Source organism: Ips typographus, linkage group LG10 (assembly GCF_016097725.1).
Source record: "Ips typographus isolate SLU linkage group LG10, UJ_Ityp_2.0, whole genome shotgun sequence".
Lineage (NCBI taxonomy): Eukaryota > Metazoa > Arthropoda > Insecta > Coleoptera > Curculionidae > Ips > Ips typographus.
Window position 1 is genome coordinate 64,306 of NC_138431.1, and position 22,759 is coordinate 87,064.

General features: G+C 33.8%; 1 protein-coding gene across 6 annotated transcripts; it reads left to right on the plus strand.

Annotated features, from left to right (window-relative positions):
• The first annotated feature begins 231 nt into the window (after positions 1–231).
• Positions 232–20,651, plus strand: LOC145735051 (putative MFS-type transporter C09D4.1). 6 transcript variants are annotated; one of them, XM_081988776.1, is made up of 10 exons: positions 559–687; positions 746–922; positions 6,203–6,372; positions 6,432–6,534; positions 6,592–6,820; positions 6,884–7,018; positions 7,079–7,290; positions 19,762–19,868; positions 19,927–20,037; positions 20,091–20,651. In XM_081988776.1, exons 3-10 carry the CDS (start codon positions 6,212–6,214, stop codon positions 20,434–20,436), a joined length of 1,404 nt encoding a protein of 467 aa, XP_081844902.1. In that variant the 5' UTR covers positions 559–687; positions 746–922; positions 6,203–6,211; the 3' UTR covers positions 20,437–20,651. The 6 variants fall into 6 exon arrangements, with proteins under 6 accessions (XP_081844907.1, XP_081844903.1, XP_081844902.1 ...); XM_081988780.1 differs by having other exon boundaries at positions 746–862; XM_081988781.1 differs by lacking the exons at positions 559–687; positions 746–922 and adding an exon at positions 232–346.
• The last annotated feature ends 2,108 nt before the right edge of the window (positions 20,652–22,759 follow it).

Consider the following 22,759-nt stretch of genomic DNA (forward strand, 5'->3'; position numbering starts at 1 on the left):
TAGCAGCATTTTTTCATTGGATTTTTAGCGCACCAAATAGCACGTTTTATTCTGATTTTAGTGATGTATAATAACTTATGATTTGCTTCATAAATAACAAAATAATTCAATAAAAACTAATTTTACCTTAGTTAGCTTTGAGTTAATGACACGTTTTATGAAGATTACTTGGTAGTACTTGTCACACGTAAGTGGCCTGAACATACTTAGTCACAAAGGTGTACACGTGACTTTAACCGGTTTAGATAGAGAAATTTCGCACCCTCGAATACCTAACCTTAGCAAAAAGCTTCAAGTAGATAGCGAGTCATTTGAAAAAGTGCAAACCGTTAACTTTTCATCTAAGGTAAGTTGTGATAAATCGTATTATTTTGGCCCCATAAATACATCATTAAACTATTTACCATTACTTATGGGACACCCTGTATGTTAGTCAAGTCATTACAAATCATTCCACTTAAAAGTTTCTTAACAGTATTTGATTTATTATGATGCTGTCGGTAATCTAATCAGCACATTTTTAAAGATAAAATAATTTCCTTTTGTTCATCTGCCTCTCTTTTATTAAGTTCGCAATTAAAACTATCAACTGTCCACTTTTTTAAGCCTGAAATCTGTGTAAGTAATTAAATTTAAAGTCCGTCCAACACTTAGAAATTATAAACGCTTACCCATCACCAATGCATGGTAACATAAACAATTTATTTGCAGTTTTTAAAATAAAAGGTACCATTGCGTTTTATAGTTGAGCAGATAACATACAAACAGATTGTGTTTTAACTACCTTTCTGTAATTCTCCGTTTAATTGATGGTTTGACCATGAAATTTTCATGGGAAGTGGTTTTACATTAAAATGATACGGTGAGTAATAGTAGTGCTGGATACCTCTGCATCAGTCAATTTTCGATTATTACAAAACAGGTATGTTTACCAATTGTTTAGTTATTCGGTAACTATTAGTAAAAAGTAGTGAACGCAGTCAGTCTGGTTTATTTAAGGCCGGTACTTTCACGTCAGAATAATTTTATTCCAAAGACAATTTCAATAGGAACCGCTACTATTGGTCAATTCTGTCATTTCTATAGAAGTTAACCTAAGAATAATTTTATCTGGAGGTGAAAGTACCGGTCCTATGTCAATTAGTATGTATTGCAGGTCGTGATTAATAATTTGTTACGTGACGTGCTTAGTTTTGTTGTTTAAAAAATTCTCTCTCAGTTTCTAAGGAAAATATTCCCTAGGGCAAACAGTGTTACGAGTTTATTGACAATTGTTATTCTGACAGTTATCATATGACTGTCCTAATCGTACACAATGGAATGTCACGTGACAATAGTCAAATTTTAGTCTAGCGAGGAATAAACATTTTTTTGTAATTGTCAAAGTTTGTTATCCATTACTATTGTTTCTGGTAAGTTTAATCCACTTAATGATTATAAAGTGTTTCCATAATATGTATATACAGTGTGTCCAGAATATAAGGAGGGCCACTATGCAAATCTCTCTTTTTTCTGACGTTAATATTAGGCCTAGGTCAAAACTTTAGAATTACTTAATTTAGAAAGACATATGTTAGAAGCTTTATTTATTTACACAATATAGCCTAAAGTGTCTAGAATATTGTGTAAACTTTTCATAAATCTCCTTCATTAATCTTGGAGGTTACACGGCTTTAACCAAGTGACTGCACCAAAACAAAGTTAATAGTTTGAACTGAAACTTTTAATGTTGTTTAAACTAGCGTTGTCAGTTTTTAATTCCGACGTTTTGTTTATGCAGAACCATCATCAACTTCATTTTCTTAAATACTGTCCAATTTTTGTCCAGGCTGGGCAGGTCAGTTTTTAGGCATTGTTTCAGCATCGTTTTAGTTAATCGGAAATTACATGCTTATTTGAAACATTTAGTATGAACACATCATAAGACCGTATATAGCCAATGAATGGAGCTATTACGTGACGCTGAGCGAGGAGCGCAACTAAGTTGTGCCGTTTGGCCGCTAGATGACGTGAAATTGTCATTTGCTTTTATACTTTTTTATAAAAATCTCAAAAACTGTCTAACTGACAAAGTTGAAACTTTTACCATAAATGTGTCTCGACAGGACGCAATATCATATATAAAAAATTCAAATTTAAATTCTCATTTTTTTTTATTATCGTCCCAGGCAAATTTTCAAAATTATAAATAAACAATTTTATTTTGCTTTGACCAGACAAATATCTTCGGATGGACGGTTTAATTTGAAAACAAATAAAGAAAATTTTCAGATCCGTAATAGGACATTTCTTGATTAAGGTCAAAAAAACAGAGTATAACTCATTTAAACCATAAAGTGTCATACATTATTGAATTCGTAATAAAAAGGACTTTTAGAATCTATTATTAGAAAATAAGGACCGTGTTTAAAAAAAATTAGGTTGATGATGGTTCTACAAAGACAGAAACGTCGGAATAATAAACGGATACTGCCTCTTTAAAAAGCTTTAAAAGTTGCTATAGCGAAGTGTCATTTGTTTGAGTCTAGGTCTAATATTAATGTCACAAAAAAATACAACGTAAAATAAAAAAATTTCTTTTTTCTAATTTTGGCATATAAAGTGACACTTTTTAAAACTGGTTAGAGTGACAAAACGTTTTACTTTTCGTAACTAGTTACGAAAAGTATCACTTTATGTAACTAGTTATGAAAAGTTTATTTCATCACTCCCTGTTTTTATGCATTTCCGTAGAAACATATGGGCGACATCCATCATAACATGTCGTTGTCACAGTTTATACAAGGTGCTATGAAAGTGAATATTTGTGTTCAATCACTTTAAAAGATGGTTTTTACCGCTTTTTGGTCAAAATTAGAAAAAATTATGTATGCAACACGTTTCGAAAATGTCTTATTGTGTAACTCATTCAAATTGTAGGACCTCGCTGCGCTCGCCTACAAACATTCATTCGATACACAAAATCGAACTTTTCGTAACTGGTTACATAAATAGCTATTTTCAAAATACTTCAAAAACCTAAAAAAATTGACGTTTTCTAAATATCATTTTATTAACGCTATTATTGCTCAACTTTTCTGAGATACGTCAGTAAATTCGCGGTTTGTGATTGGTCAATAAAAGCAGCCAGCTTGAAAAGCTGCTTTTTTTGACCAATCACAAATTAGACCCACTGCCTTGGTATTTAGGCAAATGTATACTTAACATATGAATTTTGACCGCCCCCTTATTTTCGATTTTAGCAAAAAATTGCAAAATACGAATTTTGTAGATAATATGGTAGTGCCTACTACTTATTTCTAGGAAGTTTATTACAGTATATCTGGTGAGGGGTAGATAGCTGAAATATTTTGGTGTACACACTCGGTACTTCAAAGTATTATGAGGCACTTTGCCAGTATTACGAAGCATTTCGAGGTATTTATGAGGCATTTGAGAGTATTTTGAGGCATTGTCTGTATGTAATGTTTTGTGGTAGTTTTATTAGAATTTTGAGCGAAATAAAGCCTTTTTCAAAGAAATTTTGCGATATTTTAAGGAATACATTGCAGTAGACAATACAATGTATCAATATAACAAAATTGACTGAAAATTGAACAGAACAGGATAGGCAGATGTAATTATTATGATAAAATCTTTGTTACATGAAATTGAGTTTAAACAATTATTCATTACAAATTATTATAATAATTTACCAAGTTTTACAACGTATAAACTACAGTTTTAAGGCTACGTGACTGTTTTTGACAATGTCAACTGGCCTTTACAGTGTTGCACGCTCAAAAATTTAATTATGAAGTCACGAGACGTAGTTCTTACAATTTTACCACTGTCTAAATTTAAATTACCAATTTTTCAGTTTATTTTAAATAATAAGTGTCTTTATTTGACACGTGCTAACTTGGTTACCATGAGAGTTAGAAGATTCGTGCACACTTTTAAATATAACTCGAATATCAGGAACAAAAAATATTTTTTGTTTGTCAGGATTTGGAAAAACACAAAGTTTTTTATTCGACACAAGGTCAAATTAAGTGTCAAAAATGTGGAAAAACCTTTACGTTGTCACCTAACATAACCTAAAAACTGTCATTACAGGGTGATTGAATTTTGTCCGCCCATTTATCTCTGATGTTTTTGATTTGAGCCAAAAATTGTCCACTAGAGAGAAAACCATCAAATTTGAGACACCCTGTACAATGAAGTTTTGGGTAAACAAAACAGATTCACATTCATACAAACGTACTGTTAAAAGCAAAAATGACATTTTTTTAGAATCAATTGTGCAGTAATTGGTCATTACTCAACGAGTTGCTAGTGCAACTAAACTGATCACGGAAAAACCGATACAAGAGGATAATTTAAGGCAATTTTTGATTATTAAGTTATATAACGTTAATTACCTGTGGAATAATCTCGGGAAACTGATAAATAGTTTATGCATAGGCATTACATCACAACCTGGTTTTAATTAGTGGGTAAATTACCGGTCAAGTGTCAAGTAAATATTTGACTTTACCAGGAAAATTTGACTGGTAAATTACAAATGTTTCAGGCAATTCAAATTTTGATACCAGTTTTCTCTCTCACTGTACCAAACCTTTTACTGTTTTTTCTGGTTATTGAATAGAAAATCTAACAAGGATTTTCAGATAGGACATTTAATAAGGATTCCAAAAATGTTGCTAAAACAGACATTTTCTCACTCCAAGTGAGTTTTACAGGCAATTTAGTTCTTGACTGTTCTTTCAAACTGTGTTTGTGGCAGTTCAAGTAGTAGTGGTTTTTTATGTTATTAGATGAAAACTTTAATGAGGATTCCCAAAACGTGCTTAAAACTAATAAAGAAAAAGCTGAAAATGCTGTTTTTAGAAAAGGCTACTTGTTCATAAAAAAGTTATAATATTAGAACTCATTTGGTACAAGAATCATTTTGACAGAAAAGTTTTACTTTATTTATTTTATTATTGATAAACCAAAGTTTCTAAAACAATAAATAACAAATTGAAACATCCTTTTATTCAATCTTTATTTTACAGAAAAATGATATATTTTAAGCAAATTTCAATAAGATCGATAAATTACTGGTCAAATTGGAATTTACTGGTAAAATTGGTAAATTTTCCTACCGGTAAATAACCGGTCACGGTAAATTTACGCTCATCATTATAGTTTTAATGGAAGGTTAAAATGGCACTTAATCACGCTTTTTCCAATGCGACAGTAGTCAGTATAGTTCTGGTTAATAATATCCGGAGGTTAGTGAATGGAAACTAGGTTTGTGATTGATCAAAAAAAGCAGCAGCTTGAAAGATGCATATTTTGACCAATCACAAATTACCCACTGTGACTTGTAGATGGGTCTCTCAATTTTGGGGGGGGGGGCTCTTTGTGCAGTACACACTATGGATTTTTTTGCATTGGGTGCATTCGTATGTCAATTGTCAAATGATGAAGTTTTCATATATCATTTGTTAACAGCTTGAGTCAGTGACTACTATTTTAACCATATTTTAACAGCAATTGTTGTGATCCTGTTAACATTTGAAGATTTTTACGGCCACGAGACTGTTTTATTTAAATATGGAAATTACAGAGCGTTAAGTAAGTCAATGCACCAAAACAAAGTATTAGTTTGAACGAAAAATTTTAAAATTTACCGTAAACTCAGTTTTTAAGTTGCAAGCTTCATTTTTTTAAATAATATAGCCCAAAGTGTATTATTATTATATTCTCACATTATAAGCGCATTATGCAAATGAAAAATGCATTATAAATTCTGTTTAATAATGGCAAACATCAAAAATAAAACTAAGGAAACGTAAAGAATAATTTCAGTTTGATTATTTATTTATTGTTTGAACAGGGTCAGTTGACAGTTGTGTCATTAGTGTCATCTGTCAAATAAGCTGTCGTCGCTGACGTAAGGATAGAATGCACTAGTGGCATATTTACGATAATTCGGTCCAAACGAATGCACCCGGTGTTTTCACATCCCTAGTACACGCGACTTTAATCAGATTTCCTATTCAGGTGGTCATGTGACATCCGTTCTGGCACATTGACACATGTCACAAAATTTCCATTTCCATCTTTGTCCAGAGCATTAATGGGTCACAGTTCTCTTTCCTTATCATTAGTATAGTTTTGGCAAATTAATAAAATATGACAATTTTTTTTGTACAACTGTTTTTTTTTCCAGGATTTGAATATGTCACGTCAATCTGGTCGTGTTGAAGTAATTTCTTCTCCACAAGATCAAACTTATTTATTTAGTTACCGATGGGTAATTCTGGTGGTATTTGGTCTGGTATCGGTAATAAACTTTATGCAAATCCTCCAATTCTCCATTATTGCCAACATAGCTACCAAGTAAGTCGAATGTGTTAAAAGTTACAACTTTTAACTGAACCACTTTCTATACATTGCAGATTTTATAAAGTGGAAAGTTACTGGGTGGACATGACAACTATAGTGTTCTTCCTCTCTTACGTGGTCTTTTTCTATCCGATCGGCTTCCTCGTTGAGAAGTATGTAAGTATACAGTGTGTCGCAATTTTACTGGGTTTTATTTTGGATTTGCAATTGCAGAACTTGAAGTTAACTGTAGTGGTGGCGGCTGGATTGACTTTACTAGGCAACGTGCTTAAATTACTGGCAGCCAATGAGAACAGATTTTGGCTTGTTCTCTTTTCCCAGTTTGTGATTGCTTTTGGACAGGTACAATTGTCCAGCATACCGTCCAAACTTGCCACCATTTGGTTTGGTTCCGATGAGGTGTCAACTGCATGCGCAATGGCGGTTTTGGCAATGCAACTAGGTAACTCTTCTGACTGACAACTGACAGATGTCATGTCTAAAAGGGCGTTTCTAACTCCAACAGGTTCAGCGTTGAGTTGTGTTCAGTCACCTTTTATCGTGAAAAGTACCGATCCAGACGAAATATCCAAACAATTTTTTGACATGTTTTTGATCCAGGCCATCCTATCCGGCTGTATATTCGTGTCAGTGTTAGTATGTACGTGAAATTTGGTGGTTTTTAACCCGTTGGTAATTTGTGTAAATAGTGTTTTTACAGTGTTCAGGTCCAGACCGAAACTGCCTCCGAGTCAATCTCAGTTGAGTCTGATTTCAGGCACCGTACAAAGTGACGCGTCGTTTTTTGACAGCATGAAAAAAATTGCCAAGAATAGAAATTACTGGTTTGTCGTTCTGTCACTTGGACTGGCCAATGGCGTTTGGAACTCCTTTGGTGTGCTATTCAATCCTATTTATCTTAACTATTTTCCGGTAAGTCTAAGATTTTTCTTTATTTCATGTTTAAGAACAGTAAAGTAGATTGTTCAAAAAGCCCGCCAGAAGGCGTAAGCTACCAACAAACGATAAGAAAATGTGTATAAAAATAAAGTAATCAGTGTTGCCAGGTCTAGGGAAAAATTTGGTAATATTGGTTACTTGCAGACATATTTCGAAACGACTTAGTAGAATTTCATAGTTTGTCCACATTGCAAACACATTTTGAACCAACTAGGAACAATTTGTCAGTTTGGCAACATTGCAAACACATGTTGAACCAAATAACATTAATTTAATGATGGCCGTAAAATTACCGTGACCGGTTATTTACCGGTAAGGTAAAGTAAAATTGGAAAAGTAAAATTCAATGTGACAGGAAAATTTACCAATTTTACCAGTAAATTCCAATTTGACCAGTAAATTGATGGTGCCACGAACTTTCTAGGGTATTAGAAAGTGTAATTGAAATATAAGATTTTCTTTTTCTATTAAATTTTATTAAAGACCTTTTTTCCTATTTAAAACAAAATTCCGCTCGCAAAGTGGAGGTTCACCCTTGAATTGTGTCGTTAGCACGTGGCAAGGAAGTACCAAGGCATCACTCGACAAATTGGAGAGTTAGGGGGGGGTTAAAATGGGCGCCACTGGCTCGACAGGCAACCAGATCCTCCGCAGCTGTTGTACGGGACACAATGCAGGGTTCAATCCAACCTTACGAACACTTAACAATTAATTAAGTACTTCTTACTTAAATTAGGTGAGAAGCAGCGAGGGCCAATTAAAAACCTTAATCTAACAAACGCACTATTGCCAATAACTTGCCGTTCCAAATTACGCCGTGACTCTAGATACCAGCCTAATGCCAGTAGAACAAGGACGCTCTAGTCGTGTTCAGGCGAGATCATCAGCTGAACTCAGTAGCTTCCAGACGAAACTGAGCTGATTTCCTCCCCTCTGGGCGAAACTGCGCCAATATTAGCCACCGGACGAGACTGGGTCAATACAGAGCCCCACCGGACGCCCTTTATTAAGGGAGTTAATTTAGACGGTCACGTGGTCAAGTAAGGGTTTCAATCCAGTCCAGGTCTTAAAAACACTAGGACCGTATGGCAACTACAGTAATCCGGGTTTCAACACGGCTTCGCTTCTAAATGAGCCCTCGGAAAGCCAGAGAAAAGGCAATAAGAGCTACAGGCTCACGTTCACTCAGAGTTACAGGGACCGCGAGACCAGAGTTACGACCGGGGTATTAATTCAATAATCCACCTCTAAACGGACTTCGGAGGTCGGAGGAAAAAATACGGGAGTGCCCGTAGGGGCCAGCTTGGTGCTCAGCTGGCCCCCACACAAAATTACAGAAAATTACCGTCCAATTCCTCCCAAGGCCCCAAAAGTCAGGAAAATGAACAGGAGTAGTCCAAGCTGACCTCCACGCAAAACTACGGAAATCGCAGATTTTAATCCTCCTACAGGCGATAGGAACACCACAAAAGAATCAACCTTGGTGGTTTCCAAAAGAAGAGTTCGTGTCTAAAATCCACACTTACTGTGACCAACTTAACAGACAGAACCTCTTTCTGCTATTCTCACAGGTTGAAGTCGAAATCCGAAAAAGAACCACGCTGAACTCAGCATGTCGAAAAGGACACCTGACGACACAAGAGCGGAAATCACGGAAGTAGGAGGGATATTGAAAAGAGCGGCATATTTGAATGGACAACAGCCAAAGCTACCATATTACATGCTCCGAATACTAGGAAAGGGGGAAAAGCTACTGACCACGGAAAGGGGGTAATTAATTATTCATGTGAAGTTTCTGCCCAGAAACATACTGTACATTAATTCAGATTAAAAAAAACACGAGTTTAAAAACATTTCGAAATAACCGCGCAAACCGCTGAGACATCAAGATGACAGGTGTGCTCGTTTCATGTGACGTGAAAATGCGAGTAACTCGAATAAGTTACTCTCACGACGCATTCTCAGAATTAATCCGAGTTTAATTGTGATCTTTACGATAGATGGTAGATAAAATTAATAAACTAATTATCAGTACAAAACACGGACTTTCCGCGTATTAGTTTACCCGCATATTGATTTTAAACAAAACCAAAAAAAAAAAAACCGGGAGTAACACGAGGTCGTTAAAACCGATCACTGACAACCAAACTATTACCATAACCTGAGTTATTGAATATACGCGGTTTGTTTACAAATGAAAATTAGGAAAACCGAAGAAAAGATATTTTTATTTTATTTTAATATAAGTGACTTAATTAGTAACTGTAGGTTACAACGGAATGATGGAAAAAGAAAAAGACAACGCCAATTGAAATGAAGCCCAATACCGGATTAGCTAAATACGATAATATTATAAACATTACAAGTAAGTTCTTGACAATTAGGTGAACGAGTGCACTGTTAAATTAATTAAAAATTGCTAAAATGCATTGAAATAACAAAGTTAATAACTGATCATTACTAGTGCCGAAAAGTGAACGTTACAATGGATTTTATTGAAATTTGCTTTAAATTATTTTCCTGTCATGGCTGTCGCATTAATTTTATTATTAAAGTCCTTTTCGGTCAACATTGTCAAATCAAAATCCTGAAAAATAAAGACTTAATACAAGTTGATTTGATTTGTTATTTATTGTTTTAGAGATTTTGGTTTATCAATAATAAAATAAATAAAGTAAAACTTTCCTGACAAAGTGATTGTATCAAATAAGTTTACTTATAACTATTTTATAAACAAGTAGCATTTTCTAAAAAAATTTAATTTTCAGCATTTTTTGTGTCTTTATTACCCTTTACATTATGACAAATAATATGTTTTTGAGATGATAAAAATGACGCGAATCATTCATTTACAAACTGACTGAACTAAACTGAATTGTCAAAATAACTGCCATAAATCTCAGAATCACGTCTGGTTTCGAAAACTGTGATTCTTGCAAATTTTGACAGTTTTGACATTAGTGACATTTATCACGTGGTTTTTGTAGAATAATTTTGCTAGGGCAGACTCTGAGACATAAATCTCACAGACACGTTTTGTACCGAAAACTGCAAGAAAACTTTTCTAAAATCTAATTTTTGCAACATTTGAACCCTTTTTGACGGAGACAAAATTGCTTGTCAAATCCCACTTGGAGTGATAAATTGAGTGTTTTAAGCGCATCTTAGCTAATAACCCAGAAAAACTCTACAAGATTTCCTACAGTCAGGGAAAAAACCATGTCAAAGTTTAAACTGACAGAAACACATCCATATCCGCGACGATAGTTTGCAAGGACAGTCATCAGAGACCAAATCGACTGTAAAACTCACTTGCTAAATGACTGTTTTAGGCACATTTTTGGAATCCTCATTAAATTTCCTATCTAATAACCTAAAAAACACTACAAAATTTGGTACAGTCAGGGAGAAAAGCGGTGTCAAAGTTTCAACTGCTAGAAACGCAGTTTGAAAGGAGAGTCAAGGACAAAATCGCCTGTAAAATTCACTTGGAGTGAGAAAATGACTGTTTTAAGTACATTTTTGGAATCCCCATTAAATGTCTCAGCCAATAACCTGAATAAACTCTACAAGATTTGTTACAATCAGAGAGAAAAGCGGTGTCAAATTTTAAATTGACAGAAACACAGTTTGCAAGGACAGTCAGAGACCAAATCGCCTGTAAAACCCACTTGGAGTGAGAAGATGACTGTTTTAAGCACATTTTTGGAATTCTCAGTAAATTTCTTCGGTGATAATTTAAAAAAACCACTACAAAATTTGGTACAGTCAGCGAGAAAAGCGGTGTCAAAGTTTGAACTGCCAGAAACACAGTTTCAAAGGACAATCAGAGACGAAATCGCCTGTAAAACCCACTTGGAGTGGGAAAACTCTATTTTGAGCACATTTTTGGAATCCTCATTAAACTTCCTATCCAATAACCTAAAAAACCATTACAAAATTTAGTAAAGTCAGTGAGAAAAGCGGTGTCACAATTTGAACTGCCAGAAACATAGTATTTGTAATTTAAGTAAAGGAAAATATTTACTTTACCGGTAATTTACTCATCACCACATAAATTACATTTTTGCAATTTGCCTAATTTGGTACGAAATATTGGCAATGTGGACAGATCGTTCATTGTCATAAAAATTAACGAAAATTGCATTTCACCAGTGTGACCAAATTAACTGTTCTGTTAATTTAATAGGAAAATCTTCCAACGTTGCCAAATCTTCGAATTTCGTACAATCGAACAATAATTACTTGTATGCAATGTTGCCAAACTGACAAGATTTTCTAATTTTGTATGGAACATTGGCAGTGTTGCCAAATTGACCAGCTTCGTCAAAACAACAATCTATTCTTCAGTGTTGCCAAACAGAAAATATATCTAATGTTGATGTAATGTATGAAATTTTTGCACTGTTAACAAGTCAACCATTTTCGTAAAATTGAACAATAATCACATTGAAATACAAAAGTAAACTAACTACTACTACAAAAGGAAGAAATTTCATTGGACCACCCAAGTAACAAAATGTGTTGAATAAGAGTTCTAAGAACATTTATACAACAATTGTTATAAAACCACGAAAGTGTTATAACTTACTACGTAATATTAATTGATCGCTTATAAGCCCAAAAAGGGCCCCATTTTACAAAACATTTTGATACCATATAAGCGCTATTAAATTGTTTAGGAGTGTTAGAAGACTACTTTAAAAAACCTTTATATAATATGAGTTTAATGCATCGGCTCTACTGCACTACACAATAATTGTTTCTTGCCGCGCTATAGTTCAGTTTGGATGATTCGATAAATGTTGTATAACAGTCTTATAAGAGCGGACAAGGCCATTATACGACAATCTTTTAAAATATGCCATTTAGTGTGGTGCATCTGCCGCATTATAAAGTAAGAGTTGTTTTCTTTAATATATGAATTCAGAAGTACGTGTTGCAAAAACACTCTTTAACCTATACCAAAAAGAGAAAAACTAGAAAGAAAAATACATTAGCGCCACCATCCATACGCTTCATATAACTACTTGAATGTAAAAAATAGAACATGGAGACGGCACTTCAGTCACCGTAAAGATAGACTATACGTACGTATTAAAAAAAATACGTGTGGTCCATAGAGTATGCATAATTTCATTGCGGAGCATAGTTTTCTGATAAACATTATGTATGTTTTCAACAAAAAACTCAAGCGCCTCTCCAATGTTAAAGTAATCGCGGTAACTTAAGAAAAAAATTATACATTTTTGAGGTTATATATTCTCTTAATATTAACGTCAAACTATATACATGTTGTTAACCTTTTTTTGAAGACTTGCTTTTAAAATATATTGAGTTTTTCAATGTTATTATTACATTATTCTTATTTTTTTTTAAAAATTTGCAAATGGATGCCGTTCGGTCTGAAGGCATATTGAAATAAAAATGGCGAACGACTTATACAACATTTCTGTTCCTTATAAAGCATAATACAACGTTTTTCTCTCATATTGCAACTATTCCGAGCTTTATCGGATACATTCCTTTTCAGAACATTTCTATAAGTTTGTCTCCTTTACATTGTTGCCATATGTAGAGAACATAAGTCTGGATGGATTCCAGCGACATAGTTACCCAATGGATTAAGCTAATTTATTTATTTTTGGAATAGGACATCTCAGGTTGACAGGTGTAAAATATTCAGTCAAAACGAAACCCCCATATGCCATCAAACATAAATGGTATTAGGCGTATTTTATTACTAGAAGTATTGACCTGAGTTTTAAGCTGTATACTAACATATGCCATCTTCATTTTATCAGAATTAGTTAAAATGAGATAGACATTGTAAATACTCCAGTACACACTAACGTAACTTAACTAAACTTAATAAAATTCATCAAATCGATAACCGATAAAAAATTATAACAGTGGCAACAGTGAAATATATGAATTCAGCGCGTCATTGTTTAAGGTTCTTTAAAATTGCGTTTTAGGATAACTATTTTTACTACTGCTTTTTTGTCCGTTATTAGATATAGCCACGTGATAAGCACAAGGGTACCTGCCTAGTGTCACGTGGTACATACATTTTATTGGAGCAGCTTGTTCGGTGTTCGGTTTTGTTAACCTAACTTACCTAACCACAAATTTTCAAACAAAACAAGAAAAAGCCGGGTCAATTAACAATTTACAAATTTGCTTCTTGCCTCAAAATACTTACTACATAATATATAATACATCCATTTTTTGAGTTAAAGTTGGCAACTCCTAAAAAATTAATTTGAATTGATTGGAACAATTTTTTTAATACTTTTTTTAATGAAAATATTTTACTTGAAATATAATATATTCGAAAAGAGGATTTGGTTTAGTTTGTCATTTGTCAGGCAAAATTTTGTGCATATTAGTTCTTACCTTTTATATATGCTCTCGCAGGTGAGTCGCAAATAAAACTCCTAATTTTTATTATCACGTGTTTTCTAGAAGCATCCGTACATTTAATGACGATACCGTCTGTCATAGCTTGCTTAGCTTCACGTACAAAATCTTCCAGGAATTCAGTTAATGATGCTGGTTTTCCTTCACCACAAAATATACCAATAATTAATGGCTTGACTTCTGGAATTTCTTGGATATTACATAATATTGGCCAAAATTCTGTTCGTGAGCTATTGTAGATTGGAAGACCATCTACATTCACATTAAGAGAAAGTAGCGAAGGTAGATCAGGAAGCTTTTGTAATACCCTGTTCAAATTGTCTACTAATCCATTATGCCAATAGTAACCATTTTGTAGTTTTTTCAAAGATATTTGCGTTGGGGTTTCCAGAAATGTTCTAGGGTCTTTTGGAAGAATATGGGGAATTGCAAAATTCCATATCGTAAATAAATCCTTCAACGCGTAATGGGTGATCTTGTGTGATATTGCCCATATCATCAACTTTTCCCTTACTACAACGTTTTTATCTATTTCTATTTCTGATGGTGGGATATTATCAATACCCAATCCCATGTCAGATGCCGAAGAATTTCTATTGTCATATTGAGGGAGTAGTCTGGTCGTTTGGATAGTGTTTAACAACATATCATTGTTAATAAAACACGAATGTTCTATTTCTTCATCAGAGCTTTGATCATCGTCCTTGTCAATCGTATTATTTTTTATTTGCATATTACCGGTAGCAGCAGTAGAGGCAGCAGTAGGGGTCATCCGCATTCTAAGATATTTTTTTAGAACCTTCCTTTTGAAATTACCACTGGACTTCACTTTCTTCCATGAGGAAATTGCCCCTTTAGTTCCTTTTATGGAATTTATTGACATTATTGAGATTAATACTATTTGATTTTTAAATAAAAATTAGTGGTTACACTTAATAAATCAATCCACACGTACGACAAACACCAATAATAGCTAACTGCTAATAATAATAATTACATATAATAAAATATTGGGGTTATATTTTATATTGTTTTATATAGAGATGTTGTGTCAATAATGTACTTATAGGAACAAAAAGACAGCGGTATAAAAGACATAATGAAACAAGACTTAAAAACGGTTTATAGTTATCATTTACCATATGTTTTATAACGTTACAGTTGATCAACGTTACAAAAGTAGTTTACAGGATTTTACTATAGCATTTCCATTATCAAGTTTTATATTTTGTTATACAGCATTTACAGACGTTTTATATAACAATACTTCTATAGACAAATTGTAACTCGATTATGGAGCAGTAATAAGATAATGTCACATAACAACCTTTCAAAAACTGTTAATACAGATGTTTAATGGAACTGGAAAACTTATTAGAATATATAACGCCTCAAACCGGCCTTAAAGGGCAAAATTGTTCTATAAATTGCAATATGGAAGTCTTATATGAACTTAAGCTGTATTCGGTTTTTATTTTGCTACTTGGGCACGGCTTATAAGCCCGGATATTTTTTGTATTTCAGTTTTAACCGGCCGTGAAGCCAAACATTTTCCAATTTTGCTGCGTGGCCAAATTTAATCTATTACAGACGTGTCAACTGTCAAAATCAGATCCATAGAGCTACTAAACTAAAACAAGCACTTGAGAAGCGTTTACATGTCTATTTTAGACATATTTAGCAAAGCGATCATAATGATGAACGCAGAAAACTGACTTGCCGGACTATTTTCCGTCATTTTAGTCAATTTTCAAGGCCAAAACGATGAAAAATAGTCAAACATTATGAAAACTGACTTGTCGGACTATTTGAAGTCATTAGAGTAAATTGGCAAAGCCAAAACGATGAAAAAACTGTGAAATATCAATAAAACTGACTCATCGGATTACTTATCAATTGTCAATGTTAAAACGATGGAAAAACAGTCAAATATCAAAGTCAAAACGATGAAGAACAGTCAAAAATCATAAAGACTCACTTAACGGACTACTTGGAGTCATTCTAGTCATTTGTCAATGCCAAAACAATGAAAAACAGTCAAATAATCTGAAAACTAACTTAGGTATCGGACTATTTGCAGTCACTCTAATCAATTGTCAAGGTCAGAACGGTGAAAAATAGACAAATATTATAAAAACTGACTTACCGGACTATTTGCAGTCAATATAGTAAATTGTCAAAGCTAAAACGATGAACAAACAGTCAAATGTCATGAAAACTGACTTACCAGACTATTTGCAGTCATTCTAGTCAATTGTCAAAGTCAAAACGAGGAAGAACAGTCAAAACTCATAAAGAGTCACTTACCGGACTACTTGGAGTCATTCTAGTCATTTGTCAATGCCAAAACAACGAAAAACAGTCAAATAACCTGAAAACTTACTTATCGGACTATTTTCAGTCATTCTAATCAATTGCCAAAGTCAGAACGGTGAAAAATAGACAAATATCATAAAAACTGACTTACCGGACTATTTGCGGTCACTCTAGTCATTTGTAAAAGCCAAAACGATGAAAAAACAGTAAAATATCATTAAAACTGACTTACCGGACTATTTGCAGTTATTTTAGTCAATTATCAAAGTGAAAACGATCAAGAAACATAATCACAAAGGTGGTGGCTGATGTCAATACCACTCCATAAAACTATAAAACCTACTTAAAAGCTCTGTTATAGTTAATACAGTTGTGCATCGTATTATATGCTTATTTATACGTCCATAAATAGAAAATCGTATCGTGTTTCTGTTTATTTTAGTCATACTTCATTCTGTCATAAACTTGGAAACTATAAAAATCACTATATTAAATCACTTTTGCAAATAATTGGAAAACGGCGACGGATACGAAAAAAATGCAAATAACAAAAAAGTTTCCACAACAAAAAAAGAATTCAATTACAATGCGTACATTGCAATTGTGGAGATCCTAAAGAGTTACGAATGAAGAGAGAATAATGAAGTTATATGTAATAAAACCTTTAAAAAGTCTGAAACTTTATCACTCTTTTCTGACACAACTTTATTACAACTTTCTGCTTAAATCCAATTCTCCAGGTATAGGTTTGGCCGTTTAACACTGACTCATCCTGCACAAACCATACTTCAAAAATACAGATTTTTATTTATTCATCATTTTCATGTTTTCTAAGATTTAATGGCAGATAACACAAAGGGTTTAAAAAATAATTTTACAGGACAGTCACGACTAACAGTTATTTTGTCTTTAATAACTGTCATAAATCTCAGAAACACGTTGTATATCGAATACTGCAAAACAACTTTTTGAAACCCGGATTTTTGCAACTTTTGTGCATAGTTTGACAGTTTTCACGTTAGTGACAGTTGTCACGTGGGTCTACACTATTTAGCTAAGAGGGTCACGTGACTAGTGTCAAAATAACTGTAAAATCTCAGAAACACTTCTTATTTCGAAAACTGTAAAAAATATGTGTTCCATTTTCAAACTTTAATTCTGGCAGATTCTAGGCAAATTTTGTCAATTTTGACAGATATCACGTGGTTTATAGAACATAATTTACCTAGGCAGTCACGTGACCCCCTTGAATTTCCTATTCAGTAACTTGAAAAAACACTACAAAATTTGGTACAGTCAGGAAAAAAAACGCTCGTCAAACTCACTTGGAGTAAGAAAATGACTGTTTTAACGATATTTTTGGAATCCTCATTAAATTATAAATACCTATATAATATATACCTACAGTGCGTTTTTTTTAACGCGCAACATAGGATTTAACGTATTAAATTTTTAAGCCCGTGTTAGACCATGTTGTTTTGGAACTACGAGTGTAAAACTTGACGGTTGTGTGTTTAGTACCCTGAAGCTTAAGTAAGTTTACCAATTCAGTCTAAAAAGTGTTTACAAACTAACGAAAAATCATCTTTTTTCGAAAAGATTTTATCTTTCCATGCTCCCTGTATGCTTGGTAGGTGCTTGTTGTTGTTGATACTGGCAGGGCAGGTAGCAGGTAGAGTGACATATTTATTTATAACGTCAAAAGGGCATTTTATGATCGTTTGAGATACTTACTACCGTTTGGTTTCAAACGGAGGTCATTTTAAACAATTTATTTTAATAAATACTTCTTCTGTACTTAATTCTTGATATAAAGTTAATATTCGCAATTTGACCACCCTGTTTTACTTTCTACACCAAATTTTACCTGCTACCTGCCCTGCAAGTATCAAAAACAACAAGCACCTACCTATACAGGGAGCATGGAAAGATAAAATCTTTTCGAAAAAAATGATTTTTCGTTAGATTGTAAACACTTTTTAAACCGAATTGGTAAGCTTACTTAAGCTTCAGGGTACTAAACACACACCCGTCAAGTTTTACACTTGTAGTTCCAAAACAACATGGTCTAACATGGGCTTAAAAACTTACCACGTAAAATCCTGTTGCGCGTTAAAAAAAACGCACTGTATATAAAAACCTGGGAAAACAGTACAACATTTATTACAGTCAGAGAGAAAAGCGGTGTCAAAATTTGAAAAGCTCGAAACACAGTTTGAAAGAACAGTCAAGAACAAAATCGCTGGTAAAACACTACAAAATACATACATGTGTATTTGGCAAGCTTTTTTGGGTTTTAAATCTTCTATATTTTCGTATGAAAATTGTTATGCGATAGGTCATACAAAGTGACAGCAGGACATTACTTATTACTATTGCTTCCAGTGTTGCAAATCATCAAATGATAAAATTTCTCCAAATCCGTTTTAAAAAAATCTAAATTTTATTAAAATTACCCCCATTTTTTAATTTTTGTATGTTTTGCTTTAATTCTATTTTCTAACGAACATAATTTTGTCCTTTGTGTTCTTGGATTATTAAAACGTTTTTAGAATTAGTCACGACCGGCAAAATCCAACTCATGAACCTATAAAATTTACTTAAATTATTTAAAACTATATTGCTTTTGAGCATGTTTTTTTTTTACTTTTATAGCTTTGTAGACATATGTAACTAGCTACCAAGAAAACATGGCTTCACACAAAAGCCAGCTCATGAAACTCTAAAAACATTTAATGTGAATTTCAGCTGACTGTACTAGTTGTGGAAACTTTTTTGTTATTTGCATTTTTTTCGTATCCGTCGCCGTTTTCCAGTTATTTGCAAAAGTGATTCAATATAGTGATTTTTATAGTTTCCAAGTTTATGACAGAATGAAGTATGACTAAAATAAACAGAAACACGATACGATTTTCTATTTATGGACGTATAAACAAACATTTAATACGATGCACAACTGTATTAACTATAACAGAGCTTTTAAGAAGGTTTTATAGTTTTATGGAGTGGTATTGACAGCCACCACCTTTGTGATTATGACCACCATCATCTTATGATATTCGACTGTTTCTTTATCGTTCTCAGTTTGACAATTGACTAGAATGACTGCCAATAGTCAGGTAAGTCAGTTCTCATGATATTTTACTGTTTTTTATCGTTTTGGCTTTGACAATTTACTATAATGACTGCAAATAGTCCGGTAAGTCAGTTTTCATACTATTTTACTGTTTTTTATCGTTCTGGCTTTGACATTTTACTATAATCACTGCAAATGGTGCGGTAAATTATTTTTTATGATATTTGACTGTTCTCACCTTGACAATTGACTAGAATTACTGCAAATAGTCCGGTAAGTCACTTTTCATGATATTTGACTGTTTTCACTGTATAGCAAACTGATGACATTAATTTTCGATGTAGGATCGATGATTAAAATTTTTCGCCATCATTAGAAAACACTAATGTAAAATAAAATTTGTTTGCCTTAGATATGTTGTTTATTTTTTGATCTACCGTTTTTTGACCGATTATTCTACCGCTATTAAATATTTTGACTTGGCAACACTGTTGGTAATCTGTAATTTCAACCTAACCTCAGTTAGAATGTCAACGTCGTAAACGAACTTTTAGTCGAAATTTGAAAAATGTTTAATTTTTGCACTCATACTTTCTATTTCAACCGATAAAAACTAATTTTGATACTAGAATGGAGCAAGAGATGCTGGAATTATCGCTCTACTGAGTGTAATATCAGGAGGTTGTATCGGCAGTATGGTTTTTGGTATCGTCCTAGACAAAACCCACCATTTTAAGTAGGTAAGCGGTGATTTTTCAATTTACAATTTTATTCATTGTTTTGCGTAACAACAGAATGGTAAGCTTCATCATTTTGGCTGCTTCCGCGATCACTTTTGCCCTGGTTGGGTTGACGCTGGTGCAAAAAAGTCGCATCGCTTCTTTTATAATTATTCCACTTTATGGGTAAAATGTTTTAGCTGTTGTTGCAGTAGTTTTGGTACATTTAAATGTTACAGATTCTTCGTGGCATCCGTGCAAATAGTAGCGTACGAATATCTGGTGGAGATAACTTACCCAGTACCCGAAGCGTGCAGCTCGTCCACTTTTAACGCCGCCTTTTTCTTGATTTCCGTGGTTGCCGCCCTAGTTTTTGAAGCTCTTTTTAAAACGGCAGGTTACCTCTGGACTTTTGTGGTTATTTTCTGTATTTTGAGTGTGTGCGCCGCGTTTTCTTTGCTCATTAAATCACAATTGAAACGCCGGGACGCTAATCTGCAACAGCAGGACAATGTAATAGTCAATCCTATAAGCAGCATACACAACGACGCTAATAGCACTCGGGTTACTACGGCCAAGTTTTAGACATTTCTGTACGTATAAAAATTAGGTTGTAATAAATTATTATGTTTTTTTTTATATAACCACCAGTTAATTTGAAACTATAACTAAACTATCAAAAGTGTGACGTTAGAGATTTTTTGAAACCAACGTCAAAACTTTGATACTTTATAGTTATGGAATTAGCTGGTGTTATTTGTAATAAAAATGTGTTAAATGACAAATAGTTAGTAAGGAAACGGATTTTTTTTTGCGGAAGAACTTTGAATGCTTGAAGATTTTATTAAGAATACTTCTTCTTCTCGTCCCATATGCATGATCTGCACATAGGGAACCCCTGTCCACTATTGAATGCAGTTGTGTTGTTCTCTGCATGTCGAAAAGTTGATCCTTCATCCGGTATTCCACACCATTCTCTGATGTTACGGAACCAGGAATGTTGTTTACGTAACTATTACCTTTTTTGGCTAGAAGATATTAGGAAATAGATATTCGGGTTCCAGTAGTCACTTGGCTATACCAGAAAAAAGTAATGTAGGTTGTAAAACGAATTATTTGCTACAGGTGGCGACCTCTACGCGCTGGATTAAAACTGCCTGGTCTGTTACGGTCTTTCTGCCTATGTATACATGGTTTTTTTTATATGTACAGGTTATCTTATTTCTAACTATCTAAAAAAAAAAAAAAATTGTTTCAATTAAAATGTTCTAACAGGGTGAGAGCGGGGAAAAGGTAACGGGATTGTCTGGTCTGTCTTGTTATGCATAGTGGATTTACAATTGTCCAGTTGTTTGGGTTATTTTTCCACTTGGTTTGTAGTTGTATGAGTCTGTCAGTTATTTTAGTCATGTTCGTACGTTCGTAGAGAAGTTGGTTGGATGGGTTGTGTAGTGGGTTTGCAGGATGTCGTATTTTTGTTATTAGTCTTAGAGCAATCTGTTCAGTAATTTGTGTATATTTTTTAGTCTTGTCCGTAGCGTTTGCTCTAAGTAAGTGTCCGTAGTCCAGGACCGGTCTACAGATGGATTTGTATATTTGAGTTGCCGTTTTGGTACTGATGCCTTTGTTTTTGTATGTTAGTGACCTAAAGTGTTTTGTTCTTTTAATAATTTCAGTCCGGACATTTTTTAAGGTGTTTTGGGAATTTTAGTTTTTGGTCCAGTGTTATCCCTAAGTATTTTACGTCTTGTTTGGGATCAGTTGTGTGTCCGTCTGCGGTTATGTTTGGTGAGTCGTTTTTTAAAGGAGAGTGTGTTGTCTATTCGAACGTGCAGTTGTCTGTCTTCCAGTAAGTTTCTGACAGTGTAAAGTAGGTATTTTGGTGTGCTAAGTCTATGTAGTTTGTAGAGTAGTCCCTTATGCCAAACACTGTCAAAAGCTTTGTTTATGTCCATGAATAAACAAGCCGATTTATTGTTGTTGAGGTGTGTTGTTTGTATGTTGTTGGTTAAGATGAAAAGTGGGTGTATAGTCGAGTGCTTTGGTTTAAATCCAAATTGGTATGGTGGTATATGATGTCCGATCTGTTCTTGAAGTCTATTTTTAATAATAATTTCAAGCAGTTTACTAAGTACTGGAAGTAGTGTGATGGGTCTGTAATTTTGTGTTTGTGTGTTGTCAAGTCCAGGTTTTGGAATGGGTATTATTATACCAGTTTTCCATGTATCCGGAATTGTGTTGGATTTGATGTAGTCGTTAAGTGAGTCTAGTATGAGTTTGTGGGTTTAAGGAGTTAAGCTTTTTAGTAGTTTGCTTTTCACTTTGTCTATGCCAGGTGCAGTGTTTTTTAAGTGAGCAAGTGCTTCGTCATACTCGTTGTCGGAGATTAGTGGAATATTGTAATCTATTCGGTCGTCAAAGTAGTTGTACCAGTCATTCACTAAAGTCCAGTTTTGGTCGTCGAAGTTGGGATTGGTAGACGTTTGAAAAGCCCTCTGAAAATGTCTAGCAAATGTATCAGCTTTGTCTTGGTCTGTGTGTTGTTCTGAGCCATTTTCTTTAATTATACCAAGTGGATTGTTTTTTTTTGTAACGTGACAGTTTTTTTATTTTCTGCCAATATGTTTTTCCGTTGTCATGTTCGATTTCCTGGCAGGCCTCCAACCATTTGTCTTGTCTGTATTGGTATAATTCATTGTCTTGCGTTTGTATGTAAAGTCTGTACAGTTCTCGTTTGCGTTTGATCAGTCTTAGTATAAATTTTGGCAGGATATGTTGGTAAAAGGTGTTTTTTACTTGTGGAGAAAATTTTTCTATTGCCAATGTCAGTTGTTTCTGTAAGTCTTCTATAGATGGTGTTATTGTCCGTGATTGAATGTAGTCATGTATTTGTCGTTGCACTTTTTCT

What these genes read in the sequence shown, in the direction of transcription:
- LOC145735051 (XM_081988781.1), top strand. Translation starts at nt 6,212, where the DNA reads ATGTCACGTCAATCTGGTCGTGTTGAAGTAATTTCTTCTCCACAAGAT. An exon ending in GCTTCCTCGTTGAGAAGTAT is followed by an intron (nt 6,535 to 6,591) that starts GTAAGTATACAG and finishes TTGCAATTGCAG; the next exon opens with AACTTGAAGTTAACTGTAGT. An exon ending in GACAAAACCCACCATTTTAA is followed by an intron (nt 19,869 to 19,926) that starts GTAGGTAAGCGG and finishes GCGTAACAACAG; the next exon opens with AATGGTAAGCTTCATCATTT.